Source organism: Podarcis melisellensis (genome assembly GCF_964234715.1).
Source record: "Podarcis melisellensis genome assembly, chromosome: 9".
Taxonomy (NCBI): Eukaryota; Metazoa; Chordata; class Lepidosauria; order Squamata; family Lacertidae; genus Podarcis; species Podarcis melisellensis.
Genome location: NC_138541.1, coordinates 38,581,626 through 38,602,656, shown reverse-complemented (window position 1 = coordinate 38,602,656; position 21,031 = coordinate 38,581,626). Strand labels below are relative to the sequence as shown.

The 21,031-nt window shown below is 41.3% G+C and overlaps 1 protein-coding gene and 1 long non-coding RNA gene across 6 annotated transcripts in view; one reads left to right on the top strand and one right to left on the bottom strand.

Moving 5' to 3' along the window:
* Positions 1–21,031, bottom strand: part of LOC309378273 — a 197,454-nt gene that overhangs the window by 149,285 nt on the left and 27,138 nt on the right. The window lies entirely within an intron of this gene.
* Positions 1–21,031, top strand: part of SH3D19 (SH3 domain containing 19) — a 64,411-nt gene that overhangs the window by 26,036 nt on the left and 17,344 nt on the right. For 2 of the 5 annotated variants that reach the window (XM_081925983.1, XM_081925982.1), the window contains exons 3-12: positions 575–615; positions 4,202–4,242; positions 5,399–5,441; positions 7,097–7,244; positions 7,437–7,638; positions 8,272–9,240; positions 13,928–14,035; positions 15,831–15,943; positions 17,563–17,621; positions 20,515–20,773. In XM_081925983.1, the coding sequence (XP_081782109.1) occupies positions 4,227–4,242; positions 5,399–5,441; positions 7,097–7,244; positions 7,437–7,638; positions 8,272–9,240; positions 13,928–14,035; positions 15,831–15,943; positions 17,563–17,621; positions 20,515–20,773 (1,917 nt within the window). In that variant the 5' untranslated portion in view covers positions 575–615; positions 4,202–4,226. The remainder of the gene's footprint in view (positions 1–574; positions 616–4,201; positions 4,243–5,398; positions 5,442–7,096; positions 7,245–7,436; positions 7,639–8,271; positions 9,241–13,927; positions 14,036–15,830; positions 15,944–17,562; positions 17,622–20,514; positions 20,774–21,031) is intronic. The other 3 variants (XM_081925981.1, XM_081925979.1, XM_081925980.1) reach the window with 2 other exon arrangements.

Here is a 21,031-nt window from a genome sequence, read left to right as displayed (position 1 = left end):
ATACAGCTTTTCCAGTACCCAATGGAACAATCCCTACATCTTTACTGGGGCTTTCCATAGACAGTTTTGGTCAGTTTGTGAACTTTGCTCCTATAAACAGGTGTTGGCAAGCTTGAGCTCATAAAGGATCCTTGCACACCAGTATAGGGGAGATGGAGCCCATTATTGGAAAGATAGTTCCAATAGTTCTACATAGTTCCATTTTTCCTTGCACCATATCCTCTAGATTTTCCACTGAATACTTTTTTTAAAATTTCCATTAAAGGAATGAGGGCTTTTGAAGGAAGTAGTAAATGGAAAATGTCATTGTAGCTGGAAAAAATGACTTTGAACTGCAATCAACCACACTTGTTAAAATTATCAGAAAGAGATAAGACTGGTCTTCTTTTGGTATTGTGCAATGATTCCACAGTGGTTTCCCTACTTTTATTTATTTCAGTTCGCTACAAAATGAACAATTTTATAGGTAGCGATAATTAGGGATGTGTGTAGAAGAATTCCCCCCTGTTTTTCTACCTTTTAGGACAATAGATACTGATGTTTTGTTTTGTTTTGTTGTCTTCTCCTTTTCAAGCCAAGGCCCCCTGTCATCCATTAAAGCAGCAATCAAGAGAAGTAAGTATACTTTCAGACTTCTCTCTACACCTTCTGAGCAGGTATATTAACTTTTATGACAACGAAAATGATTGTAGCTTCATTAAGCAGATAGGAAATGCATTTGTTTTGTCTTGTAGTTGTTGAGAAGTAGCTGCCAAACTAACATTTTTTTACCTGCACCGTGGCTTGAAGTTGTCTGGCTTCCACAGTTAAGATAAATACTCAAAGGACTCGGCCAATTAGTCTGACCTGGAAGTGAAAGCTTCCAAACTCCTCCTCACTGCTGCGCTAGAGAGGGAGGAGAAAGAGGGAGTGTACAAGTTCAGGGCTCATAAGAACATAAGAGCCTACCAGACTGATCTTGTCTCACATTATTTACCCACCATGGCTCACCATTGTGCCTGTGAGAAGCTTAAAGGAGCACAGGCTGCTAAGTTAAAATGGTTGAAAGGAAAGGTCTGTCCCTCCCTGCTAAGCAGAATGTTTGGCTGCTCTTGGGAGTCCAAGAACGCAAGGGTTGGGTGGTAGCTTGTCTAGGCAAGCTAATGGAAAGTCCTTACTTTCTCTCCCCATCCTAAGCAGCTGCATTAAAGGCCATTTTCTATTCTTCTCACCAATGGACGACAGAAAGTGGGAGCAATGCTGCTCCACTTCGTTTTGGCTTGACATAAAACTATACTCCTACTTTTCAGTCGATGTAGAACAGGCTTCCTCAACCTCGGCCCTTCCCATCATCCCTGACCACTGGTCCTGCTAGCTAGGGATCATGGGAGTTGTAGACCAAAAACATCTGGAGGGCCGAGGTTGAGGGAGTCTGATGTAGAACTACGTGAGGAGCACTGTTACATCAGTATTTCAAAAAGTCACTCACATACAGGCTAGACCTGTTTGTGAAGTTGGGAGAAGAAGGTTCTTCCAAAGAGAGCTTCCTCTCCTTTCAAGGAAGGAAGGAAGGAAGTTCTCTAAGTGCCTGCCTGCCACCTCTCCCAGCTGTACGAATAGTACTCTGGCATGAGTAAAGATGAAGCAGCTCTGGCCTAGAAGATTGAAATACGGCCTGTGCCATCTTTGGTATGTGGGATGGGATCACACCCTACTTTGATGAATGAACTGCAAGCTAACCCAAGTCTGGCCAAGTTTGAAATGAAACTATCCCACTTTCTTTCTCCCTTTTTAATCAACGATTCTGAACTCTCCCGTTCTTTATATCAGTACTTCATTCTCTCTAACTAGCTGGAGTTAATGCTTACCAGGAATTACTTCCCTTGTTTCATTTGTTTTGTCTTGTACTAACCATATTTTGCATGTATCACAAATGTATTCCCCATGACTGATTCCATATAAAAACAACTTTTTCCAAACTTTTTTTTTGTCTGTGTCCAAGAGTTACTCTAGTTTTTGGTCTCTGTAGTTTTTGGTCACCTGTAGATAGGTGGCACTGTGATCTAAACCACTGAGCCACTTGGGCTTGCCGATCAGAAGGTCAGCAGTTCGAATCCCTGTGACGAGGTGAGCTCCCGTTGCTCAGTCCCAGCTCCTGCCAACCTAGCAGTTTGAAAGCTCGCCAAAAAGTGCAAGTAGATAAATAGGTACCGCTCCGGCAGAAAGGTAAACGATGTTTCCGTGCACTGCTCTGGTTTCAGTGTTCTGTTGTGCCAGAAGCGGCTTAGTCATGCTGGCCACATAACCCGGAAAAAACTGTCCCTCGGCCTGTAAAGCGAGATGAGCGCTGCAACCCCAGAGTCCTATGCGACTGGACTTAATTGTCAGGGTTCCTTTACCTTTACCTTTTTAGGTGAACTAAATACAGTTTCATAAAATTAGGTATCGAAATAACATATTAAGATGTATAGAAAATTTGGTATGAAAAAACCTATGTTTGCTACAGGATTCCTGTCCTGAATATTGAATAAATTGGCCTGCAAAGAAAAATGTTTCACATTCCTTTTATCATGCATCAAATTCCTTTTCCCATGGATAATATTATGAACTGCCCTTCAGTAGCAACTGATATTAGTAATACTTAGATGCCACTTGCTTATACACGACTTAATCCATATCCCATAGAAATTAAAGACTATACTGTCTTGCTTTAAGCTAATATGTGGTTTGGCTTGTTATAAAGTATGTGTCTCGACCCAGTTTTCTGAGAGCAGGTTCAGTATTGATTTGAGAAGGTTTGAATCCAGGAAAAATTGCAAAGTACCTGCTCAGGTCTTAAGGCAAACTCTGAACTCCCGGCCTTCATCTCTTGATATCAGTGCCAACCAGGCTGTAGAACAAAAACTAGAAAAGAACTGCTTCAGAAATAAGAGTATTTATTATTTATTTGAATTCATATCCCACCCTTCCTGCCAAAGGAGCTCAGAAAACAGATCCACAACTTAAAACAAAAACAAAACAAAATTACAAGGCAGTTAAAGCATTCTAAAAATGGTTACAAAACAAAAACAAAACAAAATTACAAGGCAGTTAAAGCATTCTAAAAATGGTTACAGTCATACCTTGGGTTAAAGTCGCTTCAGGTTGAGCGTTTTCAGGTTACGCTCCGCAGCAACCCGGAAGTAACGGAACGCACTCTCAAAATGACGTCACGCGCATGCACAGAAGCAGTGAATTGCGACCCGCGCAGACGTGAGTTGCGTTCTGCTCAGGATGTGAATGGGGCTTTGGAATGGATCCCGTTCGCATCCAGAGGTGTACCACTGTACAGCTAAAAAAATTGCCCCGTCCAGTGATATTTGGGTTGTGAGGACCAGTATATTTTAGCCACCTAATGCCTGGGTAAACAGAAATGGTTTCAAATACATCCTCAAAGTTAATAATGATGGCGACAGAAGCACCTCACTAGAGATGGTATTCTGCAAATGGGGAACCACCAGAGGGCTTGCCATGAGTCAGTGGTCAACTGGGCAGTTCCTTCTGCTGCTCATTGGGTCCAAGATGATTGATACTGGGGGAGGTACTCTTTGGGCCCCAAGTCATTCAGGGTTTTATATGCTAACACCTTGACTTGGGCCCAGTAGCTCACTGGCAGCCAGATCAGTGCTTTATAAGTCAACAGGCTCCTAGAATGGGCGATATACAGTGTCACATCAAGCATCACATAGTCCCATTGGTCAGTGAGTATAAAGTTAAAGGGCGGCATAAAAGGATCTAAATCCAGAAAGGCTTCTATGAGACAAAAGGTCAATAAGAGAAGGACCTAAGGATCTGTTGCTGGTACCTGCTTGAAACAATCCTTTTATCTCCAGTGGCCTGTTGCCATTCTTCTGAATAGCAGAATCAAGCACAGCAATTTTGAATCATATTAGTTAACTTTTTTTATTCCTGGGAACTCCAAAGCAAGGTCAGTTGAACCTGAAGAATTCTACTGTTAAACCAAATAGGAAGGTGCTGATTTCTTTTGAGGTAGAGAAAGAAGCCATATATATATTTCTAAATTTTAAAATTGGCAAATGATTGCTGGAGTGTTCCTTGGAGGCAGGGGGAATACTACAGTGACGTCTTTGTGTGACTAACAATAGAAACCCAGTGGATCTTTACTACTAGCATGGTTTATTCTTTCTTTCCTCTGCTGTAACCCCTTCTTTTTTTCCTTCAGCACTCATGAATAGTGCACATCAAATATGCCCCGTGGAAGAGGTATGTCTGCGCTATCCTTTCCCAGCTGCTGCTTTGCTGATTTTTGCTGATCCATCTGCAGTGGCGTAATTAGGGTAGCTTGCTTCTGCACGAGAAGACCAAACTTGTTCTCTTAAATCCCACTGCTGCAGAAGCATCCTCCTGGTTAATTCTTTGTTGTATTACTTATATAAGACCTATGTAAAAGGATGCATTCAAGTATGGTTAAAATAAAATAGGTTGAGGTGAGGCTATAGTGCAGAGATGCTTGGACTACGTACAGCTCTCAGCATCCTCGCCATCTGATGGAAGTTGTAGTCCAAAACATCTGCATGGTACTATATTGTACCTGCTGTAGTGGGATCGTTTTACTTAATAAAAATGCATTAAAAACATAACTATCATCAACTTTGTTCAATAATCGTGATAGTGCCTGATATATAATGGAGCTGCAGTGATTGCAGTGCTCCCTCTCTGTCTTTTGAGAAGAAGAGTATTAGGAGAAACTTCTTAAGAGTGGGATGAGTGTACAGAACAACACACTCACACTCTTTTAGAATTTAGAAGTCTGGATTAAAATGTAAGCACCCCAAATTCTGTGATTTCCAAGGGGGAATTGTGAATTTCATACAGATACCCTCCATTTAAAGCGTTCTCTCAATAATTTAAATGATGGAAAGCAGTTCTGGGCACACATACTTTTGCAATTAAAGATTCTCTCTCTCTCTCTCTCTCTCTCTCTCTCTCTCTCTCTCTCTCTCTCTCTCTCTCTTGGAAATTAATCTGGCTTCCTGACAAGCTCAAGAGATCTGTATGCGCACTGGACTGGAGCGTTGCTTCTGTATTTTTTCATAACCTTGTTGTTCAAGTGTGCAGCCTTGTCTTTTAATACCGCGTTACAAAACCAGTTTCGGATTTAACATTTTTATGTTGTCCTCCAAACCATGAGATGTGCTTTGGGAAAATTCTTTTAATTTCAGTCGAGATGCCATTCAGGGGCTAGCCTTAACAAACTTATTTTATGTTGAATTTAACAATCCCTGTGAATGATTTTACTGATAAACAAATTTCACTACAATCAGTTTCCCCCCTGTAATTTGGCAAGAATTTGGGTATTGAAATATAAATGTTATGCCTGTACGAGACCAAATTAACTGTTGACGTCTTTTCAAACTAGCTTCTCGGACATCTGGCCACAGTGAACAGCAAAGAGAGAGAAGGTAGGATGTGATAATTGATATTTCATTCAGTTCTCCTGGTAATAAAATGTGTTTGAGAATGTGTGTCTAATCCTGCTTTTGTTGTCAACTGGTCTCTCTTTCTCTCTAATCTGTGCTGGTGTTTCTTTATCTCTCTCTCACAAACACATTTGCCTTGTAAAAATTATTTTAAAACCTGTTACTCTTCCAGTAGAGTATGCACTGGACTGAATTAACTGAAAGTATGCCTCAGTTTGAAAAGAGTTGGCCCTGTTTCTTATGCTGAGTTCCTTTGGAACTCCCCACTGCTCAGATTGTGTTGGCTGCTTCCTGATGCATGCTTCTACAACCTTTTGTTCCAGATTAATGACATGGAATTAACCAGGAAGAACCTCACCTGTTCCTAAACCTGCCACTTGGCAAACATGATTTTAAAAGGTTGTGGAAAATCATCTTTTTATCCATCTTTCTCATCTGCAAGTACAAAAGTGTGCTAAGGGACAAATAATCTACATTTACATGTGTTCGTTTTGTATTCCCTTGACTTCTCACATTTTCCTCTTTTCCTTTCCTTTTCTCTTCACTTACTACTTTCCTCCTGTTTACTTATCCGAATATCACAACATAAAAACTTTTTGTTGTAAAACATGAGCTGTTCGATTGTTGCCTTAGCCTTTATAGCAAGTGCAGGTGTTTTTTTATTTTTGTTTGTTTTTTACATTTGAGTTCATAGGAGGACTTACTATCAGTCAACCAATATTTTAAAGAACAATATTTTTTGTAATATTCGTAATAAATCATTTTTCTAGTGATAATATTTTAAGCTGTAGTGCAAAGTAATTCCTGTGTTCTTTAACCTGTTAATACCATTATATGATGCTGTCTGTTTTCATCCTGTAGACTCCGTTACACTTCTTAAGTATGAAACACATAATTTGAAATGCAAATGGTTAATATTAGCATGGGTGGTTTATTAGGAGATGAATACTCTGTATATTGCAGGGGTTCGGGTGCATGCAATAAGGCCAGGGTGTGAAAAGAAGTATTGGAATCACCCTCTGTAGGCTCTCTTTTGGTAGTGTCTAGATATATCGTTGCCGTAGCCACACAATAGTTCTCTAAGTACTATAGCAACAGATGTCCTTAACCCCAGATAATTTGCTTTTAGAATCCTTATGGTCTTTCATGGGTGGACACATCAAAATGCATGGTAATCAAAATGACAGAGGGCAAAGATTCGAGGACTCTGTTGATATCTGTGGAGTTCTTGGTTATTTGCAGAAAGTAGGAAACTCTTTCCTGCCCACCTAGCAGTTCGAAAGCACGTCAAAGTGCAAGTAGATAAATAGGTACCGCTCCAGCGGGAAGGTAAACAGCGTTTTCGTGTGCTGCTCTGGTTCGCCAGAAGCAGCTTAGGCATGCTGGCCACATGACCCAGAAGCTGTACACCAGCTCCCTCGGCCAATAAAGCGAGATGATTGCCACAGCCCCAGAGTCGTCCATGACTGGAACTAACTGTCGGGGTCCCTTTACCTTTACCTTTACCTTAGGAAACTGTTATTTGATAGACTGTGTGCTCAGAGGGGTCCTGTGCTTGGTCTGAAGATCTACATAAAATACATCTCCAAATTACATCAATAGCCATTGGTTTAATCTTTCTTTTTTACCTTTTTCAGGCGCCCTGAAATCACAATAGTTGCAGCTGAGCCGCTTGGACCATCCTCCTGGTTTCCTGGTGGAAATCATGTCCCTCAGCAAGGGCTAGGTTTTCAGTCGTCTCACACCCAGGCCCCTTGGAGAACAAATGATCTTGTTTCAGCCGAGGTGAGGAAGTTGAGGGTTTCCCTCTAGGCTGATTTTAATGTGGTGACTACGATATGGTGATATGACTTCAATATCAGAATTAATAATTATCCTCAGCGCTTGGGGCATGGGACAGATTTGTATGCATGCAGAAATGCTCCATTTGCGAAACAAAACCATGCCATGTGGAATTTGCATTTGTTTCTTTTGCAGCCCCCTTCCTATGAGCAGGTAATCAAAGAGATCAGTCGAGTGCAAGTCAACACTCCTAGCAACAATAATGCTGCCAGTGCTGTTAATGCTAGATGCACCACTTCAACACAGACTGACTTTCCAGAAGAGATAATCAGCAACTTGCCAGGAACAAATGTGAAAAGTAATCTGCATGGTCTCTGTGAATGCGAAAGCACTCCAGGTATATAACTCTTAATTGTAGCTGAATTACATTTAAAAGCAGCTGCATGGGTTCAGCTGTATGAGGCAAATCCGATTATGAAGTGTTCCCTAAAGAGTTGTTGGAGATCCAGTTCAGACCAACGCAGCATCTCTCTTGTATTGTTTTATATGAGTGCGTTGCATTGCTGTGGTTGAGTTTTCACAACTGGAGCCCATTCACACAAATGACTTGCATGTGAACATGCGCCGACAAGAGCCAACCACTGCTCACAAAAACGAATTAATGGCATCACGGGGGGGGGGACATAAATAAATGTGATTAGTTAAGATGTAGCAGAATTAGGGATGCCACACAACAAAAAAAAGGTTAGCTGGATAATATGAATTTATTAGTTGCTAGATTAAATTTGCATATAGGTGGAAAACTATTGTTCTAAAGGAAGAAACCTATTTGTTTGTTTGTATGTCTGTGTTGCGTTAGGCATTTTCTTGAAAGAATACCCTTCCATGTAAGAAAATGAATAATGCCTCTTTTTAAATGGTGTTTGCAATCTGCAAGTGTTTTGGGTTTTTTTAAAAAAAAAAAAGATCTTGTATCTTTTCCCCCTCTAAAATTTGTTCAATGAATTGGAGGTACCGTTTTGTTTTGCAGCTGTACCAATTCCTCGAAAGCCACCTAGACCTTCATCATCTCTGCTGATCAGCAATCCTTCCAAAAATGAGGAACTTCTAGTTGTGTTGGAAGAGGAGCAGGCATGTCAGGAGAAGCCTAATGCTGTAATATGTCCTGTTCCAAAACCAAGATCAAAAGGCAATCTGAAACCTGTTGTTAGAGATACTCAAAGCAACGCACAAGACAATCAGGAAGAAGCAAGCCAGCCAAGGACTGAAAAGGACACACCGGCAATTCAGCTGCTGTCCTTACTAGATGACAGCCTTTGGGATACTCATATGGACAGTATGGATAAAGATAAGAGCCAAAGTAGCATACTATCTCGGATTAAAGCTTTTGAATCGCAAGCAAACACCGAAACAAAGAAGCCAGAAATATCTCCACGCTCCTTAGGCCCCAAACCCATAATAAGTGCAAAAAAACCTGTGGTGGCACCAAAGCCAGTGGCCAACAGAGCTTCAGGTGAGTGGGATTCGTGGACAGAAAGCAAACTAAAGGTCATTTCCCAGGAAAGGCAACCGCAACCTCAGGAAGCTGGGAGCAACATAACCAAGCCTGAATTGCCAAAGAAACCAAAATCAGGCATTGTAAAAAGCAGTAGCAATGGACTGCTTAGTTCAACAAGCCAGTCAGCTTCAGAAAATAGTAATGGACAGAGAAAATCTCCCATTCCTGCTCCTCGGCCGCTTGTTCCCAAGAAGTCGGTTTCTTTTGAAAGTCCTGCTCTTCCTATGCTTCCACTAAAGCCAATAAGTGCTACTCCTAGGCTCTCTGTAGCTGCCCAGTCTAATGCCTTTCGATCCCTGGCAGAGCCCCCTGCAAGCAGCCTCTCAACACCTCCAGGGCAGGGCAAGCCACCTGCGGAAGGAGATCTCATTAGCTTTGATGATGATGTTTTACCCTCTAACTCAGCCGGGACTCCTCAGGAAATTACGCCGTCAGAATCCGGTAAGATTTAAGAAGAGGGAAGGATTTCCTATAAGAATGATTACAATTCTGAATATGCATGCCTGTTTTTATCTCAACATTGGTATGTTTGGGAAACCTATCAAATCAAGGTCAAAATTCATTCATTTGAGCCATATACAGGTGAGTGTGTCTGCCTAGAATCTGGAATTAAAGTTTGGTTCCATAAGCTTGCAGGCTTTTAGGGTAGTGGAACTGAAACATTACCAGTAAAATAATATTCTCCTAATGTATTTCAGCTTCATCTCAGGCAATGTAGATATGGACTTATACCTTTAGTATATGTTTAAAATAATTTTGCTTTACAATTCCCTAAATCATTCTTGTTTTAATTTTTAAATGCAAAAAAGAGTATTTCTGTTCTTTTTCTCTATTTTTATTCCTGTCTTCTTAAATTTTATATGATGTTATTCAATATAATCTTGTATTTATGTGGCTCCTGGCAGCCACATTGGTTATAGGAATAGATTTCAAAAAACATTGGAACATTGGCATAACAACTGATCCATGATTGATGGTTTCAAGAATTACATTTATGTAGTAATGTACATTTATGTAGTGGTTATATATAAATTGTACTGAAAGAAAGCTTGAGACCCGATACCAAGTGAGAATTTTGCCTTGGGACTGGGAGCTGGTGTTCAAAGAAGTTTAGAGTGTGAGTTGGTAAATACACTGAATAAATAGCATATATGTGTATTGGGAGTGCCCAATTAAACTTACCCTTGCTTGTAAGAATGATTGTGACATTTTGAGTAGATTTTACACACACACTCACACACACATTTGTAGTTAGAATCTTTAATGAGACATTAGTTTATCTAGCATTTAGCCTCTATAGATTTATAGCACAAGATTTGCAGGCATTTCTTTGCATGAGGATACATTTTTGTTAAGTATAAAAGTGCCATTACATGTTGCTCTTTTGAGAGTTCACTATCATCACATGGCAACAGTAGTGATCCCTCCAACACGGTTGATATGTTTCATAATTTTTATATTCGGTGTGTTTTGTGAATTTTTATGCGTGAAATTACTGCTTTCTGGCTCATACAAAAATCTAAATGCTGCTGAAAGGTTCAATGAAAGGTGAAATATAAGAGATAGGGGGAGAAGACCCCTACCTTTCCCACAGTGGGCATCTAAATGTGCCTAGTGAGATATGCAGTACAGGAGAGTTCCGCAGTTAATAACAAAACCCCAAACCCTATGGTGGCAAAAGCAAAAAACAAACAAACCCAAAACACAGCCCAATGAAGGCTGAGCATGCTCAGAAGCCATTGAATGTTGAGCGTCAGCTGCAAAATAAAAACAGAAAAACGGCCAGGGCTCAGAATGGAATGTGCTGCTTCTTCCCATTACAGCAGTGGTGGAGAACCACCAATCCACAGCCCAGAGTCCTGATTTGGCCCACCAGTCTGTTTTCCCAAACCACGCTCACCTATATCACGCTTGACATCAGGTATGGGATGGGTAAGGATGAGGCTGCGAAGGAACAATCAGCAGCTTAAAGTTAGTCACTTAGAGACCTTTTTGTAGTAAATGACTAATAAATCAAGTAAACAATAGTAGTGGCAGCAGCAGTAATATGTACCTTCCAAATAATAATAATAATAATAATAATAATAATAATAATAATAATATGCACTTCCAATTGTTTCTTGGGAAGTGGCACTCTTTCTTATTTGAAGAAACATACAGGACAAGATCCAGTGTCACGCCAGGAAACGAAAACTTTCCCCACCTCCCAACCTGCTTTGGAGGGTTCCCTAATACTCTGCAGCAGATTTTAGGGGTGCAGGGGGGGACACATTCCATTTGCACATCAGATGCTGCAATAGGATCTTGCTCATAGTTTTTCAAATACTTTATAGGGGCCATATGGTCCCCCCCTCCAATAATATTGTGTAGACTTCATGCAGAGAATGTGTTTTCAAAACTGAAGGGGGAAGGCTATTTTAGCTTCTTGCCTCATTTACTACTAAATGCTTTCAGTTGTGTGGGTTGTAAATCTGCGCTGGTAATAGGGTATAGTTGTCACAAATGAGTCTGTATTAATGATGTTTAAGGATTGTGTGTTCTTATTATGTCCTGTGCAGTGAATAAGTAGATAGAATTTTGATGTACTACAACTTCCTTTCGTTATTGCCTTAATGAGGCCTTGGCAGATTACAGCAGGAAATGAACTGTTGATGGTTTTTTGTATATACTTGAAACTGGTACCTTGAGTCTAATGGTGTTTTTTGTTTTTGTTTTTATCACTGTACTTTAAAATCAGATTAAATATAGCTGGTCTACATTTCTTAGGGAAATGAAACATGCATCGCAGAGCAGTGTACTGAAGGAGAAAAGCCATATGCACCTTCTCTCATCGTAGTCAACATATATTTTGCAGAGAGATGGAGACTAGAAGTCTTGGGCACCATGGTTGTGAAAAGCTTATATCATGATATAATAATTATTATAATAATACTGTGGGGTTATTGTTTCTGCTTGTTGCTATGCAGAGGGCAGGGAGCTCAGTATGTCTGGCTCAGCGGTGGCAAACGTGTGGTCTTCCAGATGTTGCTGAACTAAAACTGCCAATAGCCCCAGCCAGCACTGCCAATGGTTGGAGATCATGAGAACTGTAATTCAACAACATCTAGAAGGCTACAGGTTTCTCCATTCCTGATCTAGATAATGGTGCCAAAATAGGAATAGAGCACACTGAAAGAGGGTAGGATATTCTGCATCTGTAGTCTGTAGGAAAGATAGAAAGCACCTTAATATCTTATAGAAATGTGGCAAAAAGCATTTGGGGAAAGCAACTATTTTGGTGTGGGAAATACTTTTTAGGAAAATTGCATACTGCCCCTTTTTCGTCTTACACTGTGCTCTCGAAGCTTCATACAGTAATAACCCTTTATTAGTAAAAGTAGTCAACTCCAACCTGTGTGAGGTTCACACTCCTAAATAGGATCAGATTATTGCTAGAGAAAAGAATTGATCTTTCGCTGGTTATCGCTGGATTGGAGAAGTCTTTAGCGAGTGCATTAAGCATTTTGCTTTCTCATTTTTATGGACTGTGCTCAAGATAGCACTGAGTATTTGTAGGTTGCCAGCCCCTTTGTTTGCAGCTGCATTCGTCTCTCTAATAACACACTTAGATGGCAAGTGCCAACAGGAATGAAGTTTAAAATGGAGCCACTGAGAAATAAGGAGATACCTCCCCCCCCACACACACAAAGATCTTTATTGAAGCTTAACATATATACATAATAACCAAAAGTCCCAATGATTCCCCCACCTAAAATATAATATCTAATTTACAACAGCTGCATAATTATACACTTAATTATAAAACCCACCCACCCCCCGAGAAATAAGGAGATATCAGCATGTTCAGAGAAATCCCAATGTTTGCAGAAATAAACAAAACTCCCCATAAAGCTTAGTGGGCAGCTAGTAAAGATAGCACAATGGATTGTTAGGTGTCAATTGGAGAGGGAAAACAGAAAGGCATGGCAGTGGAAGTTCCTCTTAGGACAGAAGCCCCAATCATATTATTCATAATTAATTCAGTGTACATGCTTCCCTTCCTCTCAAAGGCGCTCACGGAGATAGATCTCTTAGGAGGAGCCATAGCTCAGTGGTAGAGCACCTGCCTTGGATACAGGAGGTCCAGGTTCCATCCTTGGCATCTTCAGGTCGAGCTGGGACAGAACCCCGCCTGAAACCTTGCAAAGCTGCTGCTGGTCACTTTAGACAGTACTGAGCAAGATGAACTAGTGGTCTGACTCAGGCCCATGCAGAGCTTGTCTGAGGCCCAGCCAGGGGCGGCAGGGTTGTAGGCTTGTTAGAATAAAGTTATAAACTCAAAACAAAAATGCAGCCGGTTCCTGGCAAGAGCCCCCAGCCAACTTAGCCCTCTGAGGCCTGGGGCAAGTATACCCAGCTGCCTGCCCCCCTGCCCGGGCCTGGTCTGGACACACTATAAGACAGCCTCCTATGTTCAACGTTTTGTTTTACAGTGGATACTCGGGTTGCAAATGCGATCCGTGCAGGATGCACGTTCGCAACCCGCAGCGTTCGCAACCTGCAGCGACGCGTCTGCGCACACGCGGGTTGCGATTTGGCACTTCTGCGCATGTGCAAGGCACGATTCAGTGCTTCTGCACATGCGCAACCGCCGAAACCCGGAAGTAACCTGTTCCGGTACTTCCAGGTTTCGGCGGTCTGTAACCCGAAAAAACTCATCCTGAAGCATCTGTAACCCGAGGTATGACTGTATTTGCAGTTGTTTACAAGCCAGTTTTTGTCACTAATCCAGTTCTGGAAATGGAAGTGACAAAAGTAAATCAATTAGTTTTCCCCACAGAATCATTTGATACAGCAACATAGATTTAGTTCAAATGGGAGGGCCATAGGTGACCTTCAGCAGACATTCAGGAACAAAGGGTAGGATTGTCTTCAGGGGTAAATCCCCCCCCCCATACAAAAACCTCTGCATGTCTTCACAGTCGAGATGGCTACAGAATTAATGTACAGTAAGGGTATTTTCCCCCACCCCCCATTTCAGCCACACAGATTTATCCTTTCAGCAACATTTCCATAATGAATGAAGTTTATGGCCTTTTCTCTGGAACCGGAGCAAAATAACCTGCTGAATTTTGTGTTTTTTCCTTAGATGTTGTCACTTTGCCCTCCAAACAAGAGCCTGCAAAAGAACCGGCAGTTCAGCCAGCTGTTGTGCGCAAACCCACTGTGATCCGAATCCCAGCTAAACCAACAAAAGGTAACATCCAAGGGTGAAATCCAATTATATTTGTCTGTGAGCAGAACAGATTTTCTCTTCCCCTACAGGCCCCTGTGTCTCCTAAAAAAATCTGCTCTGGAGGGTTGGGGGGGGGACCATCCAGAGCAAATTTGAGTTGGGCACAGAAGGATTGCGGGTGGAAGAGAGAAAGGACTCTGCTGCAGAAGTGGAAATATGCTGACATGACATTGGATGCCACCCCCAGAGCTTAACATTTTTCAGCTGTATTATGCAGTGGTTTAATTTAGGGATCCATTGTACGTCACTGGCATATGCTGAGACTTCTTGCACAGTTCCTTGCACAATGCTAGTTTTCTAACACATGGAGAGATCATTGCTCAGTCACAGAGCGCAAGCTTTGTATGCGAAAGGTCGTAGGTTCAATCTTTGGCATCTCCAGTTTAAGTTTACAGGAAAGACCTCTGCTGAGACCTTTGAGAGCCCCTGATTGTCAAAGTAGACAGTTCTGGGCCAGGAGGACAAATAGTCTGGCCTGACAAAAAGCAGCTTACTAAGAGCTGTGCGTCTCCTTTATTCCTTAGTGCACTGGTGTAAAGATTTAGCAAAAGCTTTCTCATAATGACAGAACAGTGAAAGGCTTCTGGGTAGAGATACCTTAAAACATACCTATTCTGTCTTAGAGTTCATTCCATGCAGTGAGCTGTTGCTTAGCAACATGCACATCTGCCTTCATTAGAACGATACCTCCATTTCTAGGGTCTTTAGAGTGACATTTAAACAAAACTGCATTCTTTTTTAAAGTTCAGGTTGACTGAACAACACTATGAATACTGAGTATTTTATTTTTATTTGTCAGGTGTGTACCCTTGCTCTTTATCCGAAGAGTTCAAGGTCACTGCATATATTTTGTAGCATACAACCAAAGTTTGAAAGTGGAATATTTGACCATGTGCCAGTTATGTTTGTGGTTACATTTTCCTTTTTTCCATAAGGGGGAAAAAATCATCCTATATATTTGTCCCTTCAGATCTTGATGATATACATTTCTTGCTATAGCTTTATGCTCCTCTTAAAGGTAAAGGTAAAGGGACCCCTGACCATTGGGTCCAGTCGCAGACGACTCTGGGGTTGCGGTGCTCATCTCGCTTTATTGGCCGAGGGAGCCGGCATACAGCCAGGTCATGTGGCCAGCATGCCTAAGCTGCTTCTGGCAAACCAGAGCAGTGCATGGAAATGCCGTTTACCTTCTTGCTGGAGCGATACCTATTTATCTACTTGCACTTTGACGTGCTTTTGAACTGCTAGGTTGGCAGGAGCTGGGACCAAGCAACAGGAGCTCACCCCGTCATGGGGATTCGAACCACCGACCTTCTGATTGGAAGCCCTAGGTTCTGTGGTTTAACCCACAGCACCATCCTTGTTACTGTCCTCTGGTCCAAGAAAACAGTCGTGCTCTGATAGCAAGAGGAAACAGGCAGTTCATTTGTGAAATACACAGTCTTTATAGTTCTGAAATGGGAGGTGTGGAGTAGTATCTCTATGACCCACTCCAGCATCTGCTGGAAAGTCTGACATAATGCATCCTCACCAGTGCGTCTGTATCCCTAGTGAAGAGGTCCATACCTTTTTGTACATGGGTCATTGGTTTTGTTGTGGCGCTCACGTGTCATTTCTTGAAATGGTGAACCCCCCTGGCCAGGATGAAGGATCTTTCTTTTTAAAGAGATGTTGTGATTCCGTTTGATCGATCAAATCCACTGATGTTTATGTTTTTTAGTGTATCTGTATGATGTTTATGGCAATATTTTTTCAGCTTTAAATGAAGTTCCAGAGAGCCCTCCTCCACTTCCTACAGAAAAACCAATAGGGAACACATCTGGCGTTTCGGCTGGAAAACCCAATAACAACAAAGCAACAAAAAATGTGGTAACTCATTCTTCTTTGTTTATCATCTTTGAATTATCCTTTTGTACATAAGGTGCCATTTTGAGAATTAAGACTCTAAATTGTTTTCTGTTGAACTTTAGGAGAGAATTCTTAATCATAAGAGCAGTTCAACAATTAAACCAATTACTTAGAAAGGTGGTGGTGAGCTCCTTCTTGCTGGGAGTCTTCAAGTAGAGGGTGAATAGCCATCTCTTGGAGTCGCCATAGCACTGAAATTCCTCCATGGATATGTATGTATGTATGTATGTATGTATATCCTGTAGCTTACAGGATGACACACACACAGCTCCATGATTCCGTCTTGGTTTAATTTATGCTACACCATAAAGTCCCAAGCTGTGTGTCAGAGCACATTAATGTACTGGTGTGAGATCTTCTATTGTAGGTGTCACCAGCATGGAGCCCCTTCATATGTTGTCAGACTACAGTCCCATCCAACCCTGACTTTTGGCCATGCTGGCAGGGGCTGATGGGAGTTGGTATGAGAATGAAGGCATCAACTATTTTTACCTCAGAAAAGAAAGGATGCCTTGGCTATCAGCATGGAAACACATTGCTTTGATACAGAAGGCCATTCTCTGTGTTGGAAAAATACAGTTGTATCATTTGTAGTTTCTGTTTCCTTTCTTCAGCGAGGGCTGTCCCCATATCCTACAGTAATACACAAAGTTCTACTAAGAATTTTTATCTCTAATGTGATTTCTTTGAACTAATTCCACTTACCCTTTTGAAAGTGCATCATATCTCTTTAGAAGGAAAGATCTTCTGTCCACCACACTGCCCCACTGAATATCAAAAAGATGGAAGATATTAGTCTTTTCTTCACTAGGGAAGAATTTGGCACTAGCTTTTCTTCAGTCACATTGGGTTATTCTACAACATTAGACATACTTGTTGTTGTTGTTTAGTTGTGTCTGACTCTCCGTGACCCCATGGACCAGAACACGCCAGGCACTCCTGTCTTCTGCTGCCTCCTGCAGTTTGGTCAAACTCATGTTAGTAGGTTCGAGAACACTGTCCAACCATCTCGTCCTCTGTTGTCCCCTTCTCTTTGTGCCCTCAGTCTTTCCCAACATCAGGGTCTTTTCCAGGGAGTCTTCTCTTCTCATGAGGTGGCCAAAGTATTGTAGCCTCAGCTTCAGGATCTGTCCTTCCAGTGAGCACTCAGGGCTGATTTCCTTCAGAATGGATAGGTTTGATCTTCTTGCAGTCCATGGGACTCTCAAGAGTCTCCTCCAGCACCATAATTCAAAAGCATCAATTCTTCAGCATACTTAGAGACATACTTAGAGTAGACCACATGAAATCAGTGGACTACTTGGAGTATGACTGACATTGCTATTGTGTATTGAGGCCCCTAGTTCACAGTAAATGGGCTTTACTACATTTTATTCTCAAATAGTTACCCTATATCTCTCAAAATACTAATAGCACAAGTTGTGCTAATATTCACCAGGAAACAGTCCCTTGTGGGGGGGATGCAAATAATAAAATCTCTGTAGTGAAATCTTAATTTAAGTTTTCCTTTGAAACAATAATAATGTTGAACTTTCAAATCATATTTTCCAAATAATAATGCAGATTTTATATTCCAATAGGAATCTGAGCATTCTAGTTTGAAACAGTCATCAAAGAATGAACCCATAATGCCCCCAAGGTGAGTAAAGTATTAATTTGTCCAATAACCATACAAAAAGGAGTAGAAAGAGATGGGGAAAAGTCTTGGTGTAGTACAGATGCTGCCTAGTTCGTGTGTGTGTGTGTGTGCGCGCGCGCGCGTAGTTCATACATTGGTCATGGTCACTGATCCATCATAAGAATGTATTCAAATCATTTTTCGCACTGCAACAGTTTCATTTCCTTTTAACTGCAATAGCAATGAACCCTCTATACTGTTGACACTGCCTCTTGAGTAGAATATGAACTCCTGCTGTTCCTCTCTCTTTTGTCCCCATACATTAGCAAAGTCAGAGCTATCCCAGGCTCCCTTGAAATATATAAGGGGATATTAGATGGAGAATACTGTATGCCCAACTGTTTTTGCTCAGGGGGACAGGAATAATTAAACTACCTTTTGCCACAACCTCTGGTTCAAATGCAAAACTAAGTCAACATTCTGCAAAGGTGAAACTAAATTCTGGCAGTGTTCTTCTCCCAGGGAGGAATGTCTAAACCGGAGGCTTTGTTTGGGCTTGTTCCCGTTCATGCACTAGCGCTAACCCATGGTTTAGCCTGATACACTTGCCTCATTCTATAGCTAGGAATCGCAGCAGATTGCTATTGGTCAAGTGTGAATTAGACAGCAATAAGAGTGCATCTAATAGTAAGTTGCTCAGTTTGAGAGCAACCCAGAAAAGAACACTCCGGTCATGTATATTATTGAAAAACCAAATCGTATAAACACTGTTACACATGGGAAGCTGCTTGCATGAAGCTGCTTCGAAACAGGATCCTCATGATTTCAGCCTTGCCAGTGCAGTCCTCCTTTTTCATGAGCTCCCCACGTGGGGAGCTGCTTCCACACAAAGCAGAACAGCATTCTGCTCTTCTGCTCTTCTGATATAACTATCCTGCATTAGACAGCTTGAACCGATCGTGGAACTGGATCAGTCCAGTCTTGCATAGCAAGAAGACAGAGCTGTCTTTCAGCTCTGAAATCTTAAGTTGCAGGAATGATGATAATAGGAGTAAACCCGAGAGCGTTGTTTCAGGAAGACTCGGCTAATCCCAAAGGAGATGAGTCATTGTTGCTGTTGATATAAACATGGCGCTCTCTCTCTCTCTCTCTCTCTCTCTCTCTCTCTCTCTCTCTCTCTCTCTCTCTTTCTCTCTCTCTCTCTCTCTCTCTCTTTTGTCAGCTTTGTTGTATTACATGTTTAACCTGTTGCTTTTGTGTTTGTTAAGATCGTAATAAATATATACTTTGCCTCTCTCCTTTCTGCTTAAACATTTTGTATTTAAAATATGTTTAAGATGGTGGCAATGTTCTTTTAATATCTTTAGAGAAGTAATTTTAAATGTTTTTAGGATTGTAAGGATTTTTTTTTATGATGTTGTGCAACTGCCCTGTTCAAATATAGAGAATTAGGCACAACAGGTATCATTATTAAAATGAACGCTGTAAAAATACATATCAAAGCCCTGCCAAGTTATTCTTACTTATTACAGTGGTACCTTGGGTTAAGAACTTAATTCGTTCCAGAGGTCCGTTCTTAACCTGAGGTACCACTTTAGCTAATGGGGCCTCCTGCTGCCACCGCACCGCCATCACACAATTTCTGTTCTCATCCTGAAGCAAAGTTCTTAACCCGAGGTACTGTTTCTGGGTTAGCAGAGTCTGTAACCTGAAGCATCTGTAACCCAAGGTACCACTGTACTATTTTGACAATTTCCCAGTAACTCACATCAATCAAATTGTTTAGTGGCCAGCAGAATGACATTTGTGAGCTAAAAACCTATTTGTTCCTATGGTGTTTTAAATATTTCAGTAGATGGGAACATATTTACCAGTACAGTGGTACCTGGGTTCTCAAACTTAATCTGTTCCGGAACTCTATTCCAAAACCAAGGCGTGCTTTCCCATAGAAAGTAATGCAAAATGGATTAATCTGTTCCAGACTTTTAAAAACAACCCCTAAAACAGCAATTTCACATTTTACTATCTAACAAGACCACTGATCCATAAAATGAAAGCAATAAACAATGTACTGCAGTCACACAATCAATCAGTCAGTAGCTGAACTGGTTTCCACACAGTCACAAAAACACAAAAAAGAGCTACAAAAACACAAAATAAATAGCAAAAATAGACAGACCTCAGCGTAACGCTCAAAATGGAAGTGTGGCACTCAAAACGGAAGCGTAACACTCAAAATGGAGCACGTTCGGCTTCTGAAAACAGTTCGCAAACTGGAATGCTTACTTCCATAGAATCATAGAGTTGGAAGAGACCACAAGGGCCATCGAGTCCAACCCCCTGCCAAGCAGGAAACACCATCAGAGCACTCCTGACATATGGTTGTCAAGCCTCTGCTTAAAGACCTCCAAAGAAGGAGACTCCACCACACTCCTTGGCAGCAAATTCCACTGTTTGCAGTGTTTGGGTTCCAGATTTGCAGTGTTTGGGTTCCAAGTTGTTTGAGTACCAAGGCGTTTGAGAACCAAGGTACCACTGTATGGTGTAAACATTCCTTCTAACTGTTTATAATTTGATATTCTGTCTAGCTGGTTCAGCAAGCTTACACATGAGGCAGCTCAGACATGGTGCACTCACTGCTTTCGGCAGCTTCAAACAAAGCTCTTTAATTATGGTCTGCCTTCCTGCAAAAGCTAGTTGTCTGTAATCAAAACTGGTCAGCAGAAATTGAATTTTCTGTTTAAGAGGCTAGTGGGGATATTGCAATGATTGTCCACTGCCCCCTCAAAAAATGCTTCTTGTCTTTTCCCAGGAGTTTCAGATAATCCAGCCCTGCAGTATTTTTCTACATATCTGAATGAACTATGCTTTCTGTTATATGGTTTATATTCCTTGTTATCTGTGTACCTTCTAGGCCTGGTGATGGAAAAACCACCCCAGCTCGACCTCCTCCACCTAAGGGTGCCCCTGGAAGGCCACCACCACCAAAGTCTACCAAGGCCTCATCGCAAAAGGAGAGGTTTTCTCGCTCATCATCTGACGTGAACCTCCATAAACAACCAGGCAAATCAGGGCCAGGAGTCAAGAGAACAAAGAATGATACTGCTAAAAATCAAGACCCAGCTTTACCTCCTCGACCCAAGCCAGGCCATCCTCTCTACAGTAAATACATGGTGAGGAAAAGCACAAAATTGGGGTTTGATAGAAGCCACCCTATTGTTTTGTAACTTATGTAAATGGTAATGTTATATGCTTTTGGGTTGTTTAATGGATCTGTGGGTTTTAAAATAAGTGTTATTGTTCCTCACCCTGAGATCTTATGATGAACAGCAGGATAGACACATTTTTAAGAAGCAAGCAAACAGACAAACAATGAATTAATACACTGCAGTTTTCACACAAAAATTTATGCTCCAAAAATATGGTTGCTT